We start from the raw sequence: 25887 nt of genomic DNA on the forward strand, positions 1-25887 counted from the left end.
CAGGATTCCCTCCACAAAATGCAGTGAAGTATAAGTGGATATGTAATTGACAGGAATCCACATATAACACCACCAATACCACACTCCCTGGGTGGTCTCAAGCAGCAGGCAAATTTCTCAGCTAAGCAATCAATGATGCTGAAATCAAAAACGTCAATTTTTGAGGGTGCTTAGGCATTCAGATCAATAATATCAAAAAACACCATCACAGTTAACTTATTCTAATATTTAAGGTTTTGCTTTGTAGACATCCAGGCAGACGTATCTGGGTTAAAATGCTGTCTCAAAGCAAATGTTCCAGGGCAGCAGCTTTAGGCCTAGTGACTCTCCCTTTCACATCTCCTAAGCTGTGGTCACCCTACCCAGGTTTTACAGTACCACACAGAATTCTGTGGCTTCACAGAAATACTCATCGAATAGGCCCCAGCACTAGTCAGAAATGCATCTCTTCTGGATTACATCCACATAGAGATAAGCTAGCCTTCCAATCATGTGAAAATATAAGCTAGGCTGAATGAAAAGTTTATGGAATATCTAAAGCATGCATTCTTTAAAGTCAACAACATGGAATAATTACCATTCAGATTTGCTGATGACAGGCGTAGAAATCACAGGGTCTTTAAGATTCTCTTTTCTGAAATATTCACTATCTGACTATATTAGACACAGTCCAGCATTTCATCTAATTACCAACTAACAGCTTTAAAAGACAGCTTACAGAATATAAACGACTTCATTATTAAATTAAAAATGAAAATGCTAATGCCTCAGTCTATGGCTCCCATTAGCTCCTTAGACACTAATACTTACATTTCTTGAGCCCATATAGTATGAGCTAGAAATAATAATGTAAGAATCAAAGACAATTATTTCCTAAAAACACTCCCTACCATCTACTGGAAATTATAAAGATGATAAAAAGTGACCATCAGAATTATACCCACCTGTGGGTTTTCATGTGCTTTTTGCAATTTAGTGAAGTCTTAAATGTTTTTTGGCAATAGGGACACATATAGGGACGAAGGTCGTTGTGGATACCCATGTGTCGCCGTAAGCTGCCACCGGTAGTGAAAGCCCCATTACATATCAGACACTTGAAAGATTTCAGTCCTGTGTGTGTTCTGATGTGTGCTTTGAGCACGCCTGCAGAAACAAAGCCTCTTCCACACTGAGAACATTTAAAAGGTTTTTCACCTGTATGGGATCTTAAAAAAAAAAAATACACATTTTAATGAATATGTTTCTTATACTTTTATAATGCTTTGTGACTAGAATGCACTCTGGCATTTCGCTTCACTTCATCATCACATTTTTTAAAGCTAAGCAGCAATGCCGGAGCTCTCCACATTTTACAAAAGAGGAATCCTGAGACTCAGAGTGCTTAAGCGACCTGCCTCAAGTCACACGACTGAGATGAAGCTAGACGCCAAGTCTTTTTCTAAGTTCTATACTTTTTTCATGACCTCACACTGTCTCTCATGATCAAGGTTCGACTTCCTTTTCACTGTGGCTAGCACTAAGAATTAATCTAAACTCTGATAAATACATCTGAAAAACATAAAAGGAAGTCTAATAAAATAAACTTCTTTGATATTTCTTGGAAATTGCAAACATTGAAATTTAATGAGCATATACATAAACTCCAGTAGCAATTTCTGGATAAAATATTTTAGTCAAGACATTAAAGAATAAAAATATTAATTACCAGTAAATGTTTTGGAGTCAAATGTGACATCTTAAATACTAAAAGCTAATGCTACCATCCTAAATACTTCTAGACGTCATCAGGTCACTAAGTCAGTTTAATTATACTAAATTTCCATCTGCGAATCCGTTACCTTACCTGATGTGTTGTTTAAGGTGGCAAGATTTTTTATATGCACGATGACAGTAAAAACACTTGTATGGTCTATCTGCTTCATTGACAAAATTATTATTGAAATAGCTTTGGAAAAACTGGTTTTTTGGAATGGGCTGGATAAGACCTACGAAGCAAAAGAAAAGCAGACATAATTCACTGTCAATGCTAGTAATACAATTAAATGTCACAAGGCATATATATGTTTTACCCAGAAGATGAAAATTCTGGTAAGTTAGATTCTAATGTTGCAACTATGTTATTTTAATTGTGTTAGGAACTGGCTATTCAAAGAATACTTATGGAGAAACATTATAAATTAATATATTTATAATATAACATTACAAATTAATTTATAAATTAACATAAACATTATAAATTAATATATATTAATGTTCCTCATTTTTTCAACATGAGAAATATCTAGTCACAATTACTTCCCTTGATTCCACGGCCAATTTTTAATGAATTTCTACATTTACTTTCTATATAGGCATTTGTTGACATGGAATCTACATAACTATGTCCAAGATTCAGAATTAGCAAGATTTCAATACCTTGTGTATTCAGTATGAATATTGCACACTAGATACTATAATAAACTGAAAACAAAAGTGACTATAACATGATCTTTTGTTCTAAAAAGGTTAGCGTTTTCACAGATATCACTAAAGGGATATCTACAAATAACAAAATTACTAATTTAAATATTTCATGTTTTATATACATTTACTAAATACAGAATTCCTTCAAGCTGACCATCTAATAAATATGACTTAATCAAGCTACTGCATTATATCAGGAATTCAGGACAAGCTTAGGGGTAAACTTTCAAATTCCTTAAGAGTCACTTGGAACGTTAAGAGGACAACGCACGCAGTCAGTCCTCTAATCAGCCTTGGGCTGCTCCTCCTGCCAAGATAAGGAGGCATTGGCCAAGATTCTGTCCTCTGCCCACAGCTCTCCATTCCCAGTCCTCTCTCCTCCCTCAGTTGCACCTTAACTTCTATGCAATGATTAGCACGATGCACCTCTGAACACACTCTGTTTTTCCTGACTTTCCATAAAAATACAGATTCTGTTTCAATTTCTTCCCCTAAAGCCAACTTCTCCCAGCTTTCCTAGTTGTATGCCTGGAACAGTCTTCTCCTGGTCCCTAAGGCTGGGGAGCCCCGGACCTCTGAGAGTTCCCTTCCCTGTCCTGTACTCAGCATTTGCCAGTCCTAATGATCAACACCACTACAATGTCTCTTAAACTTGCATCTTCTCTTCTTTTTCCACTGCCACCAATCTCAAATAACAGTGAAACAATTACAAAGCTGGAGGGAATTTGACAGCCCAACCAATTTCACCTAGCTCATTATTAGATTTAAGGAAATTCACCTATGCTTCCTGAAGCTTGCATCTGAACCTTACTTATTTTTCAAGAAGTATTCAGAACCCTCCCTTGTGATATAATCCACACAGCACAACCCCTAAGACTACCAAGGCTTCTCTCATCTCACAAGCCTTCTGGACAATCGGAGCTGTGTCAAAGACCTCTCTCCGGGAGGCTCTGACACCACCCTGTGCTTGACAGCACAGCCTCACTTTTTCCTAAGAACTTGTCCTGCTCAAAAGAGAAAAATGCAGGCTGGGCACAGTGGCTCAGGCCTGTAATCCCAGCACTTTGGGAGGCCAAGTTGGGTGGATCACCTGAGGTCAGGAGTTTGAGACCAGCCTGGCCAACATGGAGAAACCCCATCTCTACTTAAAAAAAAATAAAAATACAAAAAATACAAAAATTACCAGGCATGGTGGCACATGCCTGTAGTCCTAGCTACTCAGGAAGCTGAGGCAGGAGAATCACTTGAACCCGAGAGGCAGAGGTTGCAGTGAGCCGAGATCGTACCATTGCACTCCAGCCTGGGTGACAGAGTGAGACTCTGTCTCAAGAAAGGAAAGAAAAAAGAAAGAAAAATGCAGGCATCCAGTCCACGCCTACCACCTTCCCTACACGTGCTGTGACATGCAGACTGAATGCCATGCCTGGTTCTCAAAAACAGTGATGGCAGAACCCTGGACGCAGGTTTCCTCTTCCACACTGCTCTCGGTCAAGGACTCCCCTGGACTACCGCTAGCTTCCTCAATGAGCATTCTACCTTCACTTACTCTCATAACACTATTCTATGCTAAACCTCTCCTTACCATGTTTTTATCAAACTCTGTCCCCCAAAGATTATGACAGCCAAGTCTTTTCTATAGCCTCTAAGGAGCCCAGAGTCTGAGAGAAGAGATGAACACAAATATAAATAACAAAATTAAGCATAAGACATAGTTACAATATTTTATAATTTACAGTGTGAAGCTCCCTCTAGCAATCATTTCCCTCATGTGTCTCCCTCAGCCTAAACCAAAGAATTCAGCTTCCCCTATCTGGTCTAAGATACAGGCATCTGTGAAGCCAACAAGCAAAATATATCCCATTTTAACCCTGAAAAATTTCTGAAGAGTCAAGAACCTAACTCAACTGAAGACTCAAAAACGTCAAGTCCAGAAACCCATGGGTGTATAACTTGATTTATGGCAACCTGAAAGAAGAAACCGGTCTGTTGTTCCATTTTGTGAGCAACCAAAACTGGACAAGGATATCAAAGTATTCTAAGCTACCATGGGGGTTTTGATCCCATTCTATGCTCAAAAACAGTTAAGTACCATAATAATTATAGTTCCTAGGAAGCTTAGTACAATTCGTATATTAAATTACCAGACTTTTTTTTTTTTTTTTTTGGAGACAGAGTTTCACTGTTGTTCCCCAGGCTGCAGTCCAGTGGTGCAATCTTGGCTCACTGCAACCTCTGCCTCCTGGGTTCAAGCCATTCTCCTGCCTCAGCCTCCTGAGTAGCTGGGATTATTGGTGCCTGCCACCATGCCCGGCTAATTTATGTATTTGTAATAGAGATGGGGTTTTGCCATGTTGGCCAGGCTGGTCTCAAACTCCTGACCTCAAGTGATCGCCCACCTCGGCCTTCCAAAGTGCTAGGGTCACAGGCGTGAGCCACCGCGCCCAGCCAGACTGGTGTTTTGGAGAAGATGATCTTTTACTATCTTGTCAATTTGTTGTGTATTTTGGAGTTTTCTATTTCTTCTACAGTCAATTCTGCCAAGCATATTATTTTAGAAAAGATTCATTTCATCAAAATTTTCAAATATATTAGGAAAAAGTTGTAGAGTATTTGCAAACAATTGTTACCTCATTTGTATCTGTGCTTAACAACTTCTTTCTCATTCCTAATACTATGTTTTCTCATGTTCCTTTATTAGTGACAAGTCATCTATATTTTCTATTCATTTTTATAAGTTTTGTAAAACTTCAGTTCAATACAGTTTTGTCTTCTATCTCCAATTCCATTATATGTATTAATTCAGGGGTCCCCAAGCCCCAGGCTGCCTGTTAGGAACCAGGCCACGCAGCAGGAGGTGAATAGCAGGTGAGTAAGCTTTACCATCTGAGCTCCGCCTCCTGTCAGATCCACGGCATGTTAGATTCTCATAGGAGTGTGAACCCTATTGTGCACTGTGCATGTGAGGGATCTAGGCTGCGCACTCTTCCGAGAATCTAATGTCTGATGATCTGAGTGGAACAGTTTTACCCTGAAACCACTCCCCCGACCCAACCCCCGATCTGCGGAAAAACTGTCTTCTGCAAAACCAATCCCTGATGACAAAAAGGTTGGGAACTGCTGTATTAATTCCTTTCTGCTACTTTCTTTTAATTTTCCTAGTTTTTTAAAATATTTTACTTATTTTTAATCTGTCTTATTTTCTAATAATACTCAAAAGTCTTAATTTTTCCTAGGACGGCTTTGGTCCATCCAACCTGTTTAAGTAATACTCACATCTATAGTATGCAGTATCTGTTTTGAGTCCTTCTTTTCATGTAATGAAATTTTGGATGGCTATTTTATAAGTTTTTCAGTGAACTTTAATCAAAGATTGTATCCTATACAAAATCAACTTCTGAGAATTTATTGAAATTTTTCTGTATCCTAGAACGTGATCGACTTCTGTTTCATGCATATTTAAAAGTATATAATTTAAGGCAAAAGATTCTATAAAGCTATTAAGTAACTCTTTTTATTTGTGTGCTCAAATCTTCAGTTTTAGGTGTTTATTTAAGTTGATCTGGAGGATCTTTCACTACACTTGAGAATTTGAGTATTTCCTTTCTTTGAATTTTTTTGGTTTAAATATTTTGATATTAAACTCTTAGATTCACACAAGTTTATGGCTGTTGATCATCTTATTGGTGACCCCCAATTTATAACAATCTAAAATCTCTCTATACAATAATTTACAATTATTGTAAATAAAGGTTATGCTTTGGAATAAAGGAATTATATTTTGTTTAATATTAATTTTGCTTATAGATTGAATTCTCTTTCCTAGGAAAGTAGTGAAATACAGAAACTGCATAAAAATGTAAATTCACGCATTAGTAAGTGCTGTGGTCTAAATGTTTGTGGTCCCCCAAAATTCATGTAGTAAGAGGTAGGACCTTTGGGAGGACATAGCCAGAAGGCACCATCTATGAGGAAGAGAGACCTCACTAGACACTCAAGCACCATGATCTTGGACTTCTCAGCCTCTAGAGCTGTGAGAAGTAAACTTCTAGTATTTATAAGCTACACAGTCAGTGGTATTTTTTATTCAGGAGCTCAAACAAACTAAGACAATGAAGTTTCTTAAATTGTGTTCTAGTACTGACAAATATAATTTTTCTAAAGACTCTAACAAGCAGTGTTTTCTTTCCAGATCGTTAACAAAATCATAGTTTGGGTTGGTTATAATAACATGGAACCTAGGCCGGGCGCGGTGGCTCACGCCTGTAATCCCAGCACTTTGGGAGGCCGAGGCGGGCGGATCACGAGGTCAGGAGATCGAGACCATCCTGGCTAACACGGTGAAACCCCGTCTCTACTGAAAATACAAAAAATTAGCCGGGCATGGTGGCGGGTACCTGTAGTCCCAGCTACTCAGGAGGCTGAGGCAGGAAAATGGCATGAACCCAGAAGGCGGAGCTTGCAGTGAGCCGAGACAGCACCACTGCACTCTGGCCTGGGCAAAAGAGCGAGACTTTGTCTAAAAAAATAATAATAATAAAATAAAATAAAACAAAAAATAACACTGAACCTAAAAAGGAAAGCAGGCAGATTTTTCTTTTCCTTTTTAATCCAAAGATTAAAGTAGCCCAAATAATTGTAACACAGCACAAAGAACCTAAAGATGAAAACAACGTGCACTATGTGTTTCACATAAAAACCACTTGTCACTTTTGATGGTTCCACTGAGGTAGCAATGTTTCTTCAATGCGGACTTATACACTACTGTTTTCACTTACACATTATTTGTCTCTAATCCAAGAAAACGATTTGAGCAGTAGTTTGGATACAACTTAGGTTTTAATCTTGACTGTAAAACATACTAGCCCATAAAGCAAAACAAGGCTTCACACAGACTTCATTAATACTATGCCTAAAAAACTATTTAACTACACAGACGATAATGTGCGTACACAATTCAAAAAATGCCGAAGAAAATAGGACTCGATAAATTGTAAAGATGCCCTGCAATCCATCTTACCTAAGTCAGTTATCAGGATTGGTTCCTGCAAAGGAATATCGGGGACTGGAACGTTCGTCTTGCCAACACGAACCTTTGCAGGTTTACGCTGGTGCCTCATTTTCCTTAATTCCGTATGTTTAAAGTGGGAAGCAATGTGAGTCTTCCTATGGCCTGAGGTTCGAAATTTTTTGTCACAGTGAGGACAAGCAAAAGGTCTAACACCTAATAAAAATGAAATCGCATTTTAGAATTATTTCCAGAAGTTACATCTCAACAGCAAATGCCAACATAAAATGTTAGTATTTCCAATACTGATTTGAACCTTCAATTTATTAGGCCATGCTTTTAACTTAATGGATATTGTAAACTATTTTCCCTAGTTTGTATACAGTGCATATTATAGATATTGAGGCATGTAATAAGAGCATTTTAAGTAAAAAAAGAACATTTAGCATTTTTAGGACAAAGTCTTACATTGTAAAATATGGACAGTAGTTCTTAAGAACTTTACAGTATGTAAGGATGCTCTCTCTCTTAAGTCATCATCTGTAAAGTGGCTAAAAGACACCTGCTTCCAGGGCTGCTGCTGAGATTACGTAAGCTAATGTTTAAACAGCACTTAGTAATGTCTCACATTTTGCAAATAAACAGTAAATAGTAGTTGTCACTGGATTGTAAATGATGATGATAATAGTACTAATATCTTCTTAATGATCCTCTTACTACTGTGCCCCACTTCTAAAGAATATTTCCTTGTTTTATAATTTTATTAGCAAATGAAAATGTAAATTCCAAAGAAACACATACAACAAAATTGAGTAACTTCAGCTTTGTCAAATACTCATCCACATTGTCAGCCCAGAGGAGGATTCCTGAGGGAATTTGAGAGATATTGCCAATGAGTACAGGGTTTCTTTGCAGGGTGATAAAAATGTTCCAAAATCAGACAGTGGTGTAGAGTGCACAATTCAGAATTGTACACATTAAAATGGTAAATATTATATGTAAATTACATGTCAATAAATACGTCATTAAAGAAAATGGAGCTCCATAATGCAAGATTTCACGTCTTAATACTGATTAGAAAGCCTCAGTACAAACAAGTCCCTGGTCCTCCCCCCGGCCCAGCTAAAGCATTCAGGTCTTCCCAGATCAAACGCAGATTACGTGTTGTATCCTCAGAAAGGCTCACTCAGTCTAAATCTAAATCTGACCCGGACAGAAGTCTCTTTTCACCCTCTGTAACTGTATGTTCATTTATAAGTGTTACTTGTTTTTAATGCCTCCCCCAGCATATCCTTAGCTCCATGGAGATCAAGGTTGCATTTGTTTTCTTTACCTGTAGATACTTCATGCCCAGCCTACAGAAGAGACTCAACAAGTGCCGATGAAAAGACAGAAACGCATCCTCTAAGGAGTCAATTATTGCTCCCCCAGGTGCTGTGACTCAATCCCTTCTTAGCACCTGTGTGCGTGCAGTACTGTGTGCAGTAACTATTGGCAGTTCCTGTGTGTGGCACTGTTTGGTAACATGTGTGGTACTTGTGTGTGGTACTGTGTTTGGTACCGTGTGTGGTACCTGTGTGTGGTACTGTGTTTAGTACTGTGTTTGGTACTATATGCACTACTTTTGTGCAGTACTGTTTGGTACTGTGGGCAGTGCTATACACAGTACTGTGGTTGGTACTGTGCATGATGCCTGTGTGCAGTACTGTTTGGCACTGTGTGTGGTACCCGTGTGCAGTGCCTGTGGGCAGCACTGGTACCTGTGTGCAGCACTATGTTTGGTACCTAAGTGCAGTACTGTGTGTGTGGTACTATGTGCAGTACTGTGTGTGGTACTGTATGCAGTCTCTGTGGGCAGTACTTGTGTGTAGTACTGTGTTTAGTACTGTCTGCAGTACCTGTGTGCAGTACTGTGTTTGGTACTCTATGTACTACTTGTGTGCAGTACTGTTTGTTACTGTGTGAGGTGCCTGTATGCGGTACTGTTTGGTACTGTGCATGATGCCTGTGTGCAGTACTGTTTGGTACTGTATGTGGTAGCTGTGTGCAGTCCTGTGTGCAGTACTGTTTGGTACTGTATGTGGTAGCTGTGTGCAGTACTGTGTTTGGTACTGTGGGTAGTACTGTTTGGTACCTGTGTGCAGTACTGTGTGTAGTACTGTGTGCAGTCCCTGTGGGCAGTACCTGTCTGCAGCTCCATGTTGGGTATTGTGTGCAGTACCTGTGTGCAGTACTGTGTTTGGTGCCTAAGTGCAGTACTGTGTATGTGGTACTGTGTGCAGTACTGCATGTGATACCATATGCAGTCCCTATGGGCAGTACCTGTATGTACTGTGTTTAGTACTGTGTTGGGTACTATATGCAGTACTGTTTGGTACTATGTGCGGTGCCTATGCACAGTACCTGTGCATGGTAGTGTTTAGTACTGTGTTGGGTACTGTATGCAGTACTGTGCTCGGTACTATGTGCAGAAGCTGTGTGCAGTACCTATGCACAGTACTATGTGGTCCCTGTGGCCAGTACCTGTGTGGGTGCAGCACTGCAGGCCGTACCTGTGTGCAGTACCTGTGTGCTGTACTGTGTTTGGTAAATGTGTTTGGTACTGTGTGTGGTCCCTGTGAGCAGTGCCTGTGTGAGTGCAGCTCTGCAGGCTATACCCTGTGTGCAGTACTCTGTTTGGTACTGTGTGCGGTACTGTGTTTGGCACTGTGCATGACGCCTGTGTGCAGTACTGTTTGGTACTGTGTGAGGTACCTGTGTGCAGTACTGTGTGGTACTGTGTCTGGTACCTGCCTTTGATACTTGTGTGCAGTCTCTGTGGGCAGTACCAGTATGGGTACAGCACTGTGGGCCATACCTGTGTGTGATATTGTGTGCAGTCCCTAAGGGCAGTACTTGTGAGCAGTACCTGTGCAAAATGCTGTGTTGGGTACTATGTGCAGTACTATGTGTTTGGTACTTGTGGGCAGTGCCTGTGTGGGTGCAGCACTGTGGGACATACCTGTGAGCAGTACTGTGTTCAGTACTATGTACGGTACTGTGTGCAGTCCCTGTAAGCAGTACTTGTGTGCAGTACCTGTGCACAGTGCTGTGTTGGGTGCTGTGTTGGGTACTGTGTGTGGTATCTGTGTTTGGTACCTGTGTGCAGTCCCTGTGGGCAGTACTGGTGTGGGTGCAGCATTGTGGGCCACACCTATGTGCAGTACTGTGTGTGATACTTTGTGCAGTCCCTGTGGGCAGTACTTGTGTGCAGTACCTGTACGCCTACTGTGTGCCATACCTGTGTTTAGTACCTGTGCGCAGTACTGTGTGTGGCCCCGGTGGCCAGTGCCCGTGTGGGCCCAGCCCTGAGGCCGTACCTGTGTGCAGGCGGATGTGCACCTTGAGGCTGCCCGAGGTGGAGAAGCTCTTCATGCAGTACTGGCACTTGAATGCCTTGATGCCGGTATGCGTCTTGATGTGGGCTGTCAGCGTGCTCTTCACGGCAAAGGCGCGGAAGCACTGCGGGCACTTGAAGGGCTTCTCATGGGTGTGGATGCGGATGTGGCGCACCAGGTCGCTGGGCTTGCGGAACTCCTTGGCGCAGTAGGGACACACATGCCAGCGCACGCCGTTCTCCTCACGGATGGAGCCTGCGAAGGGAGAGGTCACGTCCCGCTTGGCCAGGACACCCCACCCAGTGTCGGGTCCAGGGCCCCCTGCAGTCCCTACGGAAAGCTGCACTCATGATCGGTTACGGGAAAGCTTGGAATTCCCAGGATCACTGACATTATCGAGGGCTAGGAGTTAATCTCGCTGAAACCCCTAACAGTCGGGAAAACACAATTCAGAGTCTCTGAGAAAGTGCGCCCACTGAGAAGGTGATTGATTCTGTAGGTCCAGCGGCACCAAGACACAGTCAGCTCCCTCTCAACGAGAACGAAAGCAGATGGGATCGAATGACCTCATGCTTAACGCAAGGAATGAGAAGAGAAGGAATGACGCTGGACTAAGTATTTACTGGGCCTACTGGATATCACCAATAAAAAATAATATAAATGCAAATAATTAAGAAACGATAAATTCATATGCTATAAAAGGAAATGTGTAAATAGTTAAGACAAATAAACAGTATATATCAATTCATGATAAAATATAAGTGGATCTGTCTCGTATTATTATTCAATTTTGAATCAAGTTTAAAACTATTTCTAATAGAAAAAAAAATCACAAATTGATGGAAATATAGTAAGTACACCTGTCCCTCTGTTTTCAGCAGGAAATAGTGCCAAGACCCGAGTGGTTCCATCTGAGAACCAAACCAGCTACTGAGTGGCGAATGCAGCAGAGTGAGTGCATGAGACAAAGGGATGACCCGTGTCTCCCTCACCCTTCTCAGGATGGAGCAGGACAGTGGAAGGTGAAATGGTAAGCAATTTACAGCTTATGAATTGTTTATTTCTGGAATTTTCCATTTAATATTTTTGGGAATTTGGTTGAATGCAGGTAACTAAAATTTAGAATCACCTTATTTTTAAAATTTTTTATTAGATTTATTCATCTGAAATTAAGGTATCATCTACAGTGACTATACAGATAACTCACATAAAGAATCCACATGAAATCAGAAAGATTTTGGCCACATTAATGAACTTCACCAGAACACTTTTAACTAAAATTTATTTAACTGTGTCTGTACCAACAAAGTTTTCTTAGGGAAAAAGAAAACCTTCTGTTTCCTTCTCTCTTATCACTAAATATAAGGAATTCTCCATATATGCAAGTAAATCTGTAAAGATAGAAAACGTATTTTCTCAAATACAATATTCTTTGCAAGAATAATTCACATAAAAAAGAAAGGTGGGCCAGGCACAGTGGCTCATGCCTGTAATCCCAACATTCTGGGAGGCCAAGGCAGACAGATAGCTTGAGCTCAGTAGTTTGAGATCAGCCTGGGCAACATGGCAAAATTCTGTCTTTGGAGAAAAAATTTTAAAACAATTAGCCAGGTGTGGTGGTGCATGCCTGTGGTCCCAGCTACTCAGGAGGCTGAGGTGGAAGGATGGCTTGAGCCCAGGACATAGGAGTTGCGGTGGGCTATGATTGTGCCACTGCACTCCAGCCTGGGCGACAGAGCCAGACCTTGTCTCAAAAAGAAAAAAGGAAAGAAAAAAAGGCAGAAAAAAAGAATGAAAAACAATATATTTTTTAAACACAGTGACAGAATGTAAATAAAAACAAAGAAAGGCATATACACAAATCACGGGGGTAAAAATGGAGAAGGAAATAAGGGAACTGGTTTTAAAAGGTGAGACATTTGTTTTGTGGTGATAGTGCATAAAGACATCTAAAATTTAAGACTGCTTAAAATTAATAGGTAAAAATTAATTCACAAATGTGCATAATTACCTAAAGGCTTTCTCATGACAAATCCAAAATGCAAGGTATAAAAGGCTATGAGAGACTATAATATTTACTGGTGAAAATTAGGACACCATTCGCCAGAAATCAGATTTTTTTCCAAACCAAAATAAAACTATATCTCAAGTTACGCAGGATGACATAATCTACATCTGCCACCAGGTTCTAATATCTGGGAATAGACTAGAACAGAGACTACGAACTGGAAGTCCTGAAGCTGTCTCCAAATCTGGCCTGCATATGTTTTGTTTCACCCACACAATGTTAAAAAAGAAAATGGAATCCAGATTTCCAACTCTGACAAATGGAAAGATCCGGAAAGCTAGATCTGCAATACCACATAGCAAGCTTTCCTGGAGTTGGGCAGTAGCTTTCCTCTTCAAATAGTAAGTCCAGGTACAGTGGCTCACGCCTGTAATCCCAGCACTTTGGGAGGCCGAGGCGGGCGGATCACCTGAAGTCAGCAGTTCGAAACCAGCCTGACCAACATGGAGAAACCCTGTCTCTACTAAAAATACAAAATTTGCTGGGCATGGTGGCACATGCCTGTAATCCCAGCTACTCAGGAGGCTGAGGCAGGAGAATCACTTGAACCTGGGAGGCAGAGGTTATGGTGAGCCAAGATTGCACCACTGCACTCCAGCCTGGGCAACAAGAGTGAAACTCCGTCTCAATAAGTTTATATATATATATACGTATATATAGATACGTATATATATACGTATATATATATATACACACATATATACGTATATACATATATACACATATATATACATATATATGTAAATGTAGAAAAGTAAAGGATATATACTCATCTTCAACATGAAAAGGCATTTGCTAAAACTCAACATCTAGTCTTAAAAAAGGTCTAAAAACAGGAAAAGGTGAATAAAACATATATCAGTATAACATTCAACTTAATAGAAAAATATATTAAAGTCAGGGAGAAAAGTCCACTATCACTGCCATTAATTTATAGTGATTTAGAGATACTAGTCAATGACATTGGTCATGATAAAGAAATATACAGTATAAACTAGAAATGAAGCATCAGTCATTATTTTCAAATGATATTACCATATAATCTAACAAACCTAGAACTCAGAAAGATACCCAAGTTTTAATACAAGAAAATCAATACCCTTCCTATTTACAAAAAAAAAAACAGAAGAAAATTTCAAAACATTACTGAGATACTTTTCAAAAAGAAAAAAAAAAGACAAATTAATAGAAATGCATACCCTATTCTTTGGGACAAAGATTATAAGTTACAAAGACATCAGTTCTCCCTGGTTTAATTTATCATCTGTATACAAATACCAACAAGATTGTTTTTTGGAACTAAAGTTTTTGGAACTTTAGCAGAAGATTCTAAAGTGCATCTGAAAAATAAATATGTGAAAACAGTGAAGAATACACTTTTAAAAAGGAGTATCAAGAGAAGACTGGCTTTCTAGTTATCAAAGTACCCTCAGAACACTTGAAGAAAAAGACAGATTAGTGGAGTAGAACAGAGTCCAGAAAAGACATATATAGATTTGGGAGTGTGATAAAGGTGGCATTACATTTCAATTGGGAAATCATGACTTATTTAACAAATAATGTTTGCACATCTGGGTGGCCACCTGAAAAAAAACAAAATTAAATCAAAGATTTAGTTTAAAACATTAAATTATGGCCAAGCACAGTGGCTCATGACTGTAATACCAGCACTTTGGGAGGCCAAGGCAGGAGGATTGCTCCAGGCCAGGAGTTCAAGACCAGCCTGGGCAACGTAGCAAGACTCTGTCTCTACAAAAATAAAAATAACAAAATTAGCCAGGTGTGGTGGTGCACACCTATAGTCCTAACTACTCAGGAGGCTGAGGCAGGAGGATCACTGGAGCCTGAGAGGTCGAGACTGCAGTGAGCTATGATCATGACACTGCACTGCAGCCTGGGCATCAGAGTGAGACCCTGTCTCAAAAAAAAAAACCTATTAAATTGTAAAAGTCTGATATAAGAGAAGAGGTTATCTTTCCATAATGTCAGTGATGAAGTCTAAATATTACCCAAGCCCAAGGTCATTAAACATTGACAAACTTAGCTACACATATATATAAATATCTCCCCAGTTAAAAAAGTTTTTTAGCTCAAAAAGGCAAACAAATTAGAAAAAAATGTACAATTGACCCTTGAACAACTTGGAGGTTAGAGGCACTGACCCCCAATGCAGTTAAAAATCTGCCTATAAGATATCCCAAAAACTTAACTATCAATAGCCTCCTGTTGACCAGAAGACTTGCCAGTAACATCAACAGTTAACACATATTTTGTACATGTATTATATACTGTAATCTTACAATAAAGCTAGAGAAAAAATATTATTAAGAAAAGCATAAAGAAGAGAAAATATATCTCCTATTCATTCAGTGGAAGTGGTTTTCCTCTCTGTCTACATGTTGAGTAGGCTGAGGAAGTGGGGGGTCTTGCTCTCTCGGGGTGGCAGAGGCAGGCTAAAACCTGCATATAAGTGACCTTTGCAGTTCAAATTTGTGTTGTCTAGGAGTAAACTGTATCCCACAAACATAGCTCACAAAATACTACCATCTTTAATACAATATGGACAAAAGAAGTCAAGAATTAGTCTTATAGGAAAATATAGGTACTCTTTTGAAAAGCTTTCAACTTGACTCCCTGTAAGAAAAATGCAAATTAAACGTACAATAAGACAACATTTTCTAACCCATTGGATGAGTAAAAAAATCCCCAAAGTTTGATAATTTCTTGAAAAGGCTGTGAGGAAACAGGTGCTCCAATAATTGCTCCTAGAAGGGTAAATCTACATGATTACATGAAAGTATAACGGTTTATCAACACTTATTCCTTTTTACCAAAAGGAAAGTGTAACTGTTTACAAAATCCTTCTCATTTGTTATCAAGTATGTTACTGACACCAACGATAAAATTTCAATAAGGTCGGTACGGTGGACGATAAATAGTACTGGGTCAATTTTAATTTCCTGATATTGATGATTTTACTATGATTATGTACAAGGATGTCCTTGATTTTAGGAAATACACACTAAAAAATATTTACAGTTAAAAGGGCATTATATCTATAAGTCACTCAGAAAATTCAGAAAAAAATAGCTAAACAGCGAAATCAAATGTAAAATGTTAACATTTCGGGGAATATGGATGAAGGGTATACGGGAATTCCTTGTATTGTTTTGAAACATTTCCGCTAAGACTGAAATTATTTTAAAACTGAAATGTCCTTACAGATAAACGTACATGTGTGAAATGATGCAGCTATACACACGGCCACTGCAGCATCATTCATGTTAGCAAATGGCTGCGGATTGGTTAAATTATGATACATTCATAAAATGAAACACTATTCAAGCATTTTGAAAAATAAGATATCAAGTGGAAAAAAGTAATCTAAAAAATAACATCACATTGTATTACACTTCTAGCAGGAAGCCACTCGTCCTCCTAGGAAACAATCACACAGATGCCTGTGCTTGTTTAAAAGACACAGAAGACGGTAGTGGCGCGCTTCCCTGGGGAGAGGTGGCAGAAGACCCCTCACAGAAGTTCTGTGTACACCACTGTGTCTTTTGAATTGTGTGGCATGAGCATGTCTCACCTATTTAAAAATAATTTAAAAACATATATATTCATTAAGCACTTATTATTGGTCAGCTACCACCATGCTATCCACTTTACATGGATCCTCCCATTCGCTTCTCTTCCATTTATTCTATCCTTAGTCCCACCTTACAGATGAGAAGTTGACATCTTAACTGACTTGCCCAGGACCAGATGGCCAGTGAGGTCCATGCGATCCTAGCGCCTAAGTGCAGTTTTCTCAAGGAGGTCTGTCTTCCCAGTGCTACTTCAAGCACAGCATGACAAGTGCCAAGCACCATGCCAGGCATCAAAAGGTATCTGCCCTGGAAAGGACTGTGGTCTAGGGGAGAAGCGGGTAGGGCAGTGTAACCAAGTATATATGGCAGAGCATCAGAGGTGCCAAGACAGATGTGTGCATGGATGCATACCAGGAATGCAAAGACAATGCTGATTACTTCCATAGGAGAAGGCTCAGAAACTTCTGCAGAAATAAGGTGGCCCTGCGGGTGAGCTTCGAAGGCAGATATTTGCCAAGAAGGACGTGGCCTGAGGTATATTTATCAGATAAAAGCAGCAGCAAGAGCCAGGTGTGAAGGTGAGTCCCAGAAACTTCCAGTTCAATATGGCTGGGGTAGAGGATGTCTGGTGGACTAGCAAGAGTCAGAAGGGCAGGCAGGGCTAAATTACAGAAAGCCTTACATGCTGCAGAAAGTTTCTTGGCAGGAGAGGAAAAAAGCCTAGACGTGTTCTCTTCAGTCTTCAATTAGCTCCCAGGCAAGAGAAGGTGCCATGGGCCATCCAGCCAGCTTTATCTCCAGCATTAGCTGGGCCATTAGGAGGACACGGATGACCAAAGAGGAAGACCACTGGCCAGACATGGGTAGGGTAGGCAGGCAGGAGGAATGGAGTGACCAGAAAAACACCTGTGGGTTCTTCTGTGGGATCGGAGAGCACCTACTGTAATCAGAAAACTCCAAGTAGAGCACCTGGGATGGATGAGCCTGCTCTTTTGGGGCAAAATCCAAATGCTGGTTCCAACAAAGGACCCTGGCCTGCTGGGAACATCAAAAGACTCCCCCAGGCGCCTGACAGGTACATATAGAAGTTCTAGTCCAGATGTCAGTCAGGGTGACACAAAGTCTTTCTGCTTTCAAGGACCAGAACATCAAATACTCAGAAGAAACTACTGTCCAACATCTAATTAGAGAGGGACTCATATCTCAGCGTCACGCACAAATGCAGACTCCTCAGCCACAGGAGACCTTTACGTGAAATACAACAGCTTGAGTCACCTTCTTGACTTTTGTTACAGAATATCTCACTGCACAGCCTAAGTGTTTATTTGTTTGTTTTTTGAGATGGAGTCTCGCTCTGTCGCCCAGGCTGGAGTGCAGTGGCGCGATCTCGGCTCACTGCAAGCTCCGCCTCCCAGGTTCACGCCATTCTCCTGCCTCAGCCTCCCAAGTAGCTGGGACTACAGGCACCCGCCACCACGCCTGGCTAATTTTTTTGTAGAGATGGGGTTACACCGTGTTAGCCAGGATGGTCTCGATCTCCTGATCTTGTGATCCACCTGCCTCGGCCCCCCAAAGTGCTAGATTACAGGCATGAGCTACTGCGCACGGCGTTTGTCTTTTATGCTTTTTTTTCCTAAACATTCTCTCAGTAGCAGAACTACTAGAACACTGGGAAGAGTGCATTCAAACCTGGTGGAATCACAGCAACAAATCTTACCAAATAATCATTATACAAATCAGAAGTGACAGGTCAGTGCTGAGTCTTGCGGCTTCACACAAAAGCCTCTGATATGGTTTGGCTCTGTGTCCCCACCCAAATTTCACCTTGAATGCTAATAATCCCCACATGTCATGGGAGGGACCTGGTGGGAGGTAACTGAATCATGTAGGTGGGTTTCTCCTGTGCTGTTCTCTTGACAGTGAGTAAGTCTCACAGGGTCTGATGGTTTTATAAAGGGCAGTTGCCCTGTACATGCCTCTCTTGCCTATAGCCATGTAAGATGTGACTTTGCTCCTTATTCACCTTCTGCCATCATTGTGAGGCCTCCCCAGCCATGTGGAACTATGAATCAATTAAACCTCTTTCCTTGATAAATTACCCAGCCTCTGGTATGTCTTTTTTTTTTTTTTTTGAGACGGAGTCTCACTCTGTCACCCAGGCTGGAGTGCAGTGGCGCAATCTCGGCTCACTGCAAGCTCTGCCTCCCGGGTTCACGCCATTCCCCTGCCTCAGCCTCTCCGAGTAGCTGGGACTACAGGCGCCTGCCACCACGCCCGGCTAATTTTTTGTATTTTTTAGTAGAGACGGGGTTTCACCATGGTCTCGATCTCCTGACCTCGTGATCCGCCTGCCTTGGCCTCCCAAAGTGCTGGGATTACAAGCATGAGCCACCATGCCCGGCCTGATATGTCTTTATTACAAGCATGAGAACACACTAATACAGCCTCTTACATAAACCTGGCCCTCAACCAATGATAGGTTTATAGATATGCTGCTAGGACTGGATTAACAGAAGCATGCGACTGGATATCTGAAACTGTAAATCGAGGAGCGGACCCTGCTGATGAAATGGAGCTAGTAGAATCTTTTTATTTATTTATTTAGACATGGAGTATCACTCTGTCACCCAGGCTGGAGTGCAGTGATGTGATCTCGGCTCACTGCAACCTCTGCCTCCTGGGTTCAAGTCATTCTCCTTCCTCAGCTTCTCAAGTAGGTGGGACTACAGGTGCGTATCATCACGCCCAGCTAATTTTTGTATTTTTAGTAGAGACAAGTTTCACCATGTTGGCCAGGCTGGTCTCGAACTCCTGACCTCAGGAGATCCACCCACCTCGGCCTCCCAAAGTGTGGGGATTACAGTTGTGCGCCACCGCGCCCAGCCAGTAGAATCTTTTTAACAAGTACTACAGTCTGCTGGGTTTTTCAGCATTGACCACGAAGATGATGTTGATTTCCTGGCCAGGTTTTCTTGGCTGGTCAGTCACTGATAGTTAGCTGGACTACGTGAATTAAGAATGGGGATATCAAGAATGCTCAAGAGGCACTAGGAGCTGCTGAAACAAGGGTGGCACTGATGCTGCGGTGACCAGCTCTTAATGACAGGACCTCCTCTAAGATACTGGCTTTTACTGTGATTATGTTCAGATTTTGAAACATCTTAGAGTGCTCTCAGATCAGCAGAAAGCTGGCGCAGCAGCAATCATGTAGTTGTCACAAAGGAACTTATGATGAAGACCCTATCTTTGAAAATGAGAGTAACGATGAAGCCATGTTTGTCAGCTATAAAAAACAACAGAAGTTACTGTTGGACCGGCTAGCTCAAGCTTCACCAGTTACTGCTGGCTCCTGCGCAGTTTGTATTTCGACACCACGGTACTGGTAGGCTACACGGTTTATAGAAGCTGCAGGAGCAGCAAGCTTGCTATAGAAATTGGCAAAAGCTCTTCCAGGATCTCATGGTGCCCCCATCTCAGGTGCTGGTTCAATGGCTAGTGCTCTGCAAAAATGACACAGCCGTTGGTAATGTCAGGAGTTAGCTCTTATCAGCATATATCTGTGACATGAGTTTTTCGGAACTTGTCAGACAGGAAAGTTCTTTACGGCTGAACCTCAACACATTCCGTGGGTATTAATGGCTTTCTTAGATCACAGGGGGTCTGCAACACTGTTAGCGCAAAAGCGTACAGCGGAACTGCTTAGCAGTTCTTTAGATTTGTCAGATCTCTCAAGAAGCAATCCTTTCACTGAGGATATTCTGAACAGAAGACTTATCAGGGCTTTCTCCACTGAGGATGGTTAGCAGTCCTTACTGAAGAACAATAATCAACTATTTGTTTATGAGACAGCCGGAGTACCGATTATTGATAGCAAACATCCATCAAAAAGGAAGCAAGCATTGAGGAATCTGTGGACTCCACTGATGGAAAAGTTTAAACTTCTGTTAGGAACACTGATGCTGACCGCAGGGGAAGAAAGGCAGGCATCTATAACAGACTGCTTCAACCATGCTGCTGGACTTGCCAGAGCAGCAAGCAGACTGGGGAATGGTGTGGCTGTTCAGAGGCTCTGAACTGTTTACATATATTCCCATCGAAGGATATGCTCAGAAGCAGAGTTCCCGTGTTCTTCCTCATTGCATGATTACTTGCCTGGAGGAAGAAGTCCTTCTGTTCCTCTTGTCTGCTCCGATATGTGCTCAAAGACTATGAAGGAAGAGACCCCCAGGAACTCATTCCTTTTATCGAGCAGATTACAGCCAAGCCTAAGACACAGGTATCCCCATTTTACGACAGATGTTCATGCCTCTGCTCATGCAGTTGTTGAAGAATTGCTCTGACCAGCAGAAGAAAACAGCCAGTCTGCTGTTGAGAAAGGCAGATGCTGCGGAGGAGTTACTTCACCTCCCTTCTGTCAGTCACAGGCAGTGGAACGAGTGAAGGTACAGAGAACAAAGAATGAGTGCTGGTTATTGTCTCGCAGGAGCAGCTGAATATCCAGATCCAAGTGCACAGAAACGGGTTTTGTCCTTCAAAATTGAGAACCTCAGGGAGGTTCAGAGGGACTGTGGGATTTCTTGCTCCCGTTTATAAGCGCATTGCCCCCACGTGGTTCCCAGAACCTTGAAAACAAATCTCTGTCCTGGCAGATGCACAAATAGTACTGGCTTATGTGGTTACACAGCGACACTGAGAACAGTGCATCTCAGATGCAGCCCAGGATGCACTGAGCATCTTCACCAAGGAAACCTGCCCTCCTCATATGCTGCCCCAGAAATGATTTAGGACTTTTGTCAAGTGCTTCAGCAGCCTGAGGCTAAAGTTTTATGAGAATTATTTAAAGGTACTCTTCCAGGGAGGGAACCCTAAGGACTGCATCTCCCTGGGTCTACTTCACAATGAGAATTCCAGTTAATAATTTAGGGGGAAAAAAAGCAATTTTTGTGTGCCATTCACGCTAGTATTTTTAACACTGCTTTGGGCTTACTGCAGTACACTTACTGAGGATTTTCTGATATGAGGTTGGTTGCATTCATGGATGCAGACCCCACGGAGAAGGAGAAGGGCTACCTGCACTTAGCTTTTACGCAATTATAAAAATCAAATTTATCTGAGCTGTAAGAACTTGGCAGACCACAAACAACAAAGAAGAACGTGGGAGAAGGTTTGTTACAGGGAATGTTTAAAAAGCACACTCGCAGAGATAATAATTTCAAAAAGCAGACGAGTCTAAGAGCCACACCATTCTGGAGCCCGTTGACTGAAACAGCACAGTAGGATGCCTGCCAATTACAGCCCAGTAGAGTATACCGAAGTTCACAGCAATGACCCCAGGTCATCAAGAAGTGGCTAAGTTAACAAGACCACACTCTGATCTAAGAAGGTAAAGTATGCAACGACTTTTAGAAAAGTTTCCATACACAATAGTTTCACTATACCATACCATTTTCATCCTTAAAGGAGTCAATCATCAGCTTTCCAAAACACCATTCACCATGATTTCTAGATAGCCAATATTTCACCATGATAAATTTCTTTTTTTTTTTTTTGAGACAGAGTCTCACGCTGTCGCCGGGGCTGGAGTCCAATGGCATGATCTCGGCTCACTGCAAACTCCGCTTCCTGGGTTCAAACGATTATCCTGCCTCAGCCTCCTGAGTAGCTGGGATTACAGGTGCCTGCTACCACACCCAGCTAATTTTTTGTATTTTTAATAGAGACGGGGTTTCACTATGTTGGCCAGGCTGGTCTCAAACTCCTGACCTCGTGATCCACCCGCCTCGGCCTCGCAAAGTGCTGGGATTACAGGCATGAGCCACTGCGCCCGGTCATAAACTTCAACCTTTACTAAAAATTCACAATGATTTATGTGTCACAAGTTGCATGATAACTATAAAAGCATTTGTTAAATTTTTGATATAACTTCTTCAAGCAAATCCCGCCGAAAACATGCACTCTGATAAAAGTGAATAAATCAAAAGCAATAATTTTACATGGTGGAGTATGCTTAACTCAGGAACGTAATGAAGGTTAGTTATAAGCAATTAATGTTATGACTTACGAGATAAGAACAGTTTTCCTCATGGTCTTTCTAAGATATCAAATGATATTCCATCCTTGGAGAGGTATTTTCAGACATAATCACTATGTTAAAAGTGCACTGATAATTGAAAAGTTTTAATTAAAAGGAACATCTTTATATAGAAACATGTCCTCAGGCAAAGTGTGGTAGCTCATGCCTGTAATCCCAGCATTTTGGGAGGCTGGGGCAAGAGGATCACTTGAGGCCAGGAGTTTAAGACGAGCCTGGGCAACATAGCAAGACCTCAGCTCCACAAAAAAAAGTGTTTTTCACTAGCCATATGTGGTGGCACGTGCCTGCAGTCCCAGCTACTCAGGAGGTCGAGGCAGGAGGATTGCTTGAGCCCAGGAGTTCAAGGCTACAGTGAGCTATAATTGCACCACTGTACTCTAGCCTGGACAACACAGCAAGACCCAGTCTCCAAAAAAAATACAAGTCCCCAATGGTTTTCTCATCACCATATTAGAGAGGCCACTTTAAAAAAAAAAAAAAAAAAGCACTGGCTCCAACTTGTACTAGGGATCCCGTGAATGTAATGGGAAATTATTAGAACTGCATGCACTTGCTCAGTACTCTCCATGTGTATTTGATTGATTCAAGTAGTCCAGAAATTACCTAATTGTTACCAACTCTGTAAACACAGCACCCCAAACTAGAATACCGTACAGGAAGGTTTCTTGCAATTCCATGTGGAATTCCCTGGCTAGTACTTGGTGCAGGGAGAAAGCTGCTTCCAGCACATGTGGGTGAAGGTCTGGAAGGAGCAGCACGGGGTAGTGCTCACCTTCTCGGTCTAAGGACCATGGCTATGTGGTACTCTCAGGAAGGAGAAGGTCTGACACAGCTCCTCACTCAGTGGCTTGCTGCCCATGTGAAAGCATCTGATTTAGCACAATAACTAGAGGCAGTGGCCCATGGGGCTCAGGCGGGCACTCGCACACAGGTAATAAATCTGCATCAGATTTTCAGGAACACATAACACACCTGTAACCCGGAAGACTACCACACAGCTAATCAAAATACATGGAAATGGCTCCTGTTTTCCTTTCTTGCCCTGCCAGATACCAGGAAACTGTGCGGGAGAAACTGCTTAGATTCCAGCATCCTGTCTTTCACTTGGGGAGAAGAAGGCCAGATCAAGGGGAAGAAGAGCCTGACTTGTGTGGTTTGAGAAACAACAACTTCACAGTCATGTTATACATGAGAAAATGTATTCTAGGAAAGAAGTGTTAACGGAAATGGCAATGTTATTCCACGCTTTGTAGCAAGAATGCACTTGTTCCCCAAGACAACTGGGAAAGGTTTTGACAGGAACAGTCTTGCCAAAAACACAGGAATCTGGAAAGATGTACTAAATTCCTGCTCCTGTAGAAAGAGCCATATTGGGCGCTGTGGGGTGTTCAGAAATGAAAAGGCCGTATTCCCGGCCAGAAAGAGCTTATTACCTAGAAGGGGTATTAGACTGCATCTGTGCACACTTAACACGAGAGAATGCAGGAATCCTAAACACTCTAAGTGCTGTGGGAGGTAGGACAAGGAAAAGCACCCCTCAGAGTCCATCCAGGAGGAGGAGCACCGAAGATGCTCGAATGATGGCCAAGATTTGACAGAGACCAGAGGAAGAGGGAGAAGGAAGGCATCCTCACTGCAGAAAGCCTGCAGAAAGCATGATGTGCAGAAACGCAGGGACGCCTAGAAACAGCAGGAATCCAGTTTCAGTATGATGTCTATTAAGTTTGTGCCTAGAAGCACAGAGGGAGGGTGGATGCAAATGCAGGCTGGACAGGTGATAGGATACTCAGGAGCCGAGAAATGGATCTTGGCATGTAACGGAAAATGGTGAGGCGTGGAGTAGGGAGCTGTGCTGCAGGGGTCCTTTGATGATGAGGAGGAAAGGACTAGTCAGAGGCTACTAGAATCACATGGCTGTATGCCAGAAGCACCAAGGGCGAGAAGAACTGAAGCAAAGCCGTGGATCTGAGTGGAGAGGAGGCACCTAAGCAGGGCAGAGAGAGAAGAGCTGGAGACAACAAGCTTTCAAGAGAACAGCCGGAGACAACAAGCTTTCAAGAGAACAGCCGGAGACAACAAGCTTTCAAGAGAACAGCCAGAGACAACAAGCTTTCAAGAGAACAGCCGGAGACAACAAGCTTTCAAGCCCTGGCGAGGAGTCAGGAGAAACTGAATACAGGAAAGAATCCAGGTTAAGGAAAAGAGACAAGTTTCAGGCATTTTACGGCTGTCATTCCTTTTAATTTTAAATACCAACCAACTACAGCTAGCTACAAAACATTCAACAAACATATCCTATCACCTTCGGAGGAGAAAAGAAGGGCATATTTCTTAAAAACCAGCAATATGCTATCCCAAATGTCTAAACTTTAAAGTTTAGCAAAATTACCAGGTAGAAATGGCGATTTCTTCTTTATCATTTTTTTTTCTTTTTTATCCAGTTTCTCCGGGCTTTCCTGTTCTTTTTCTTGCTCTGCGTCTGTAGGGTCCGTCTGCTCATTTGAAACGCTGGAAACATCTGGGTTTTGAACCTGTGGTGCAGAGGTCTTGGCATGGCTGGAGTCATTAGGATGTGCTGCAACTGGAATTGAAGACAGCCCACTGTTTTCTAAGGCTTGCTAAGACAGAACAAAACTAAAAGGTTAGAAGGTAACGATGGCCCCAATCTGCCTACCAAAATCAATCAAAAGCTTTACCTATAGAATTCTAATTCCACTCCAAGAAATAAGAATCTACAATTCCAAGTCATCACTTATAAGTGAGGCTTCCAAACCTTTGAGGCTGTAACATCCTTTCTGATATATGACATCTTGCCCCCACCCAAAATAATATAAGCATTTACATTTCTAAATTAAAGGGAATTAAAATTTATTTGACTTTCAGAAATCTTACCTCACACAACTTTGGTTGTCTCTAAATAGATTTGGGAAACCCTATTTTAAGGCTTTTGAGTTACACTGGGTTTAACTTTCAGGTATCGGCTGTAGAACGACACCCTGAGATTCCTCATACCCTTGGCCAGCTCTTCCCCATGAAGGTACAGGAGGAAGGTTAAACAAGTAAGAGAGAGACAGGAGGAGTGAAGAGTTAGTGTGAAGTCGCGGTGGACTAGAAGGCTGGGGGCTCTGCGCTCTTGCCCCCCTCCTCTCCCACACGTGCAGGTGCTGCCTACACACCCACGAGAGAAGGCCAGGCAGTATGAACGTTCTCAGAATTGTCAACACCCATGACTGTCTCCAAATCATAAAGCAGAACCTCAAGAAAGAATAAAATACTTTTTCCACCTC

General features: G+C 41.7%; 1 protein-coding gene across 4 annotated transcripts in view; it reads right to left on the reverse strand.

The window, feature by feature from the left end:
• ZNF236 (zinc finger protein 236) overlaps positions 1-25887 on the reverse strand; it is a 157888-nt gene that overhangs the window by 75320 nt on the left and 56681 nt on the right. For all 4 annotated transcript variants that reach the window (XM_058438250.1, XM_058438252.1, XM_058438251.1 and 1 more), the window contains 5 exons: positions 24990-25218; positions 10828-11100; positions 7481-7684; positions 1844-1985; positions 945-1205 (listed from right to left, as the gene is read on the reverse strand). In XM_058438250.1, coding sequence (XP_058294233.1) covers positions 945-1205; positions 1844-1985; positions 7481-7684; positions 10828-11100; positions 24990-25218 — 1109 coding nt within the window. The remainder of the gene's footprint in view (positions 1-944; positions 1206-1843; positions 1986-7480; positions 7685-10827; positions 11101-24989; positions 25219-25887) is intronic.

This window comes from Hylobates moloch, unplaced genomic scaffold (genome assembly GCF_009828535.3).
Source record: "Hylobates moloch isolate HMO894 unplaced genomic scaffold, HMol_V3 SCAFFOLD_5, whole genome shotgun sequence".
NCBI lineage: Eukaryota > Metazoa > Chordata > Mammalia > Primates > Hylobatidae > Hylobates > Hylobates moloch.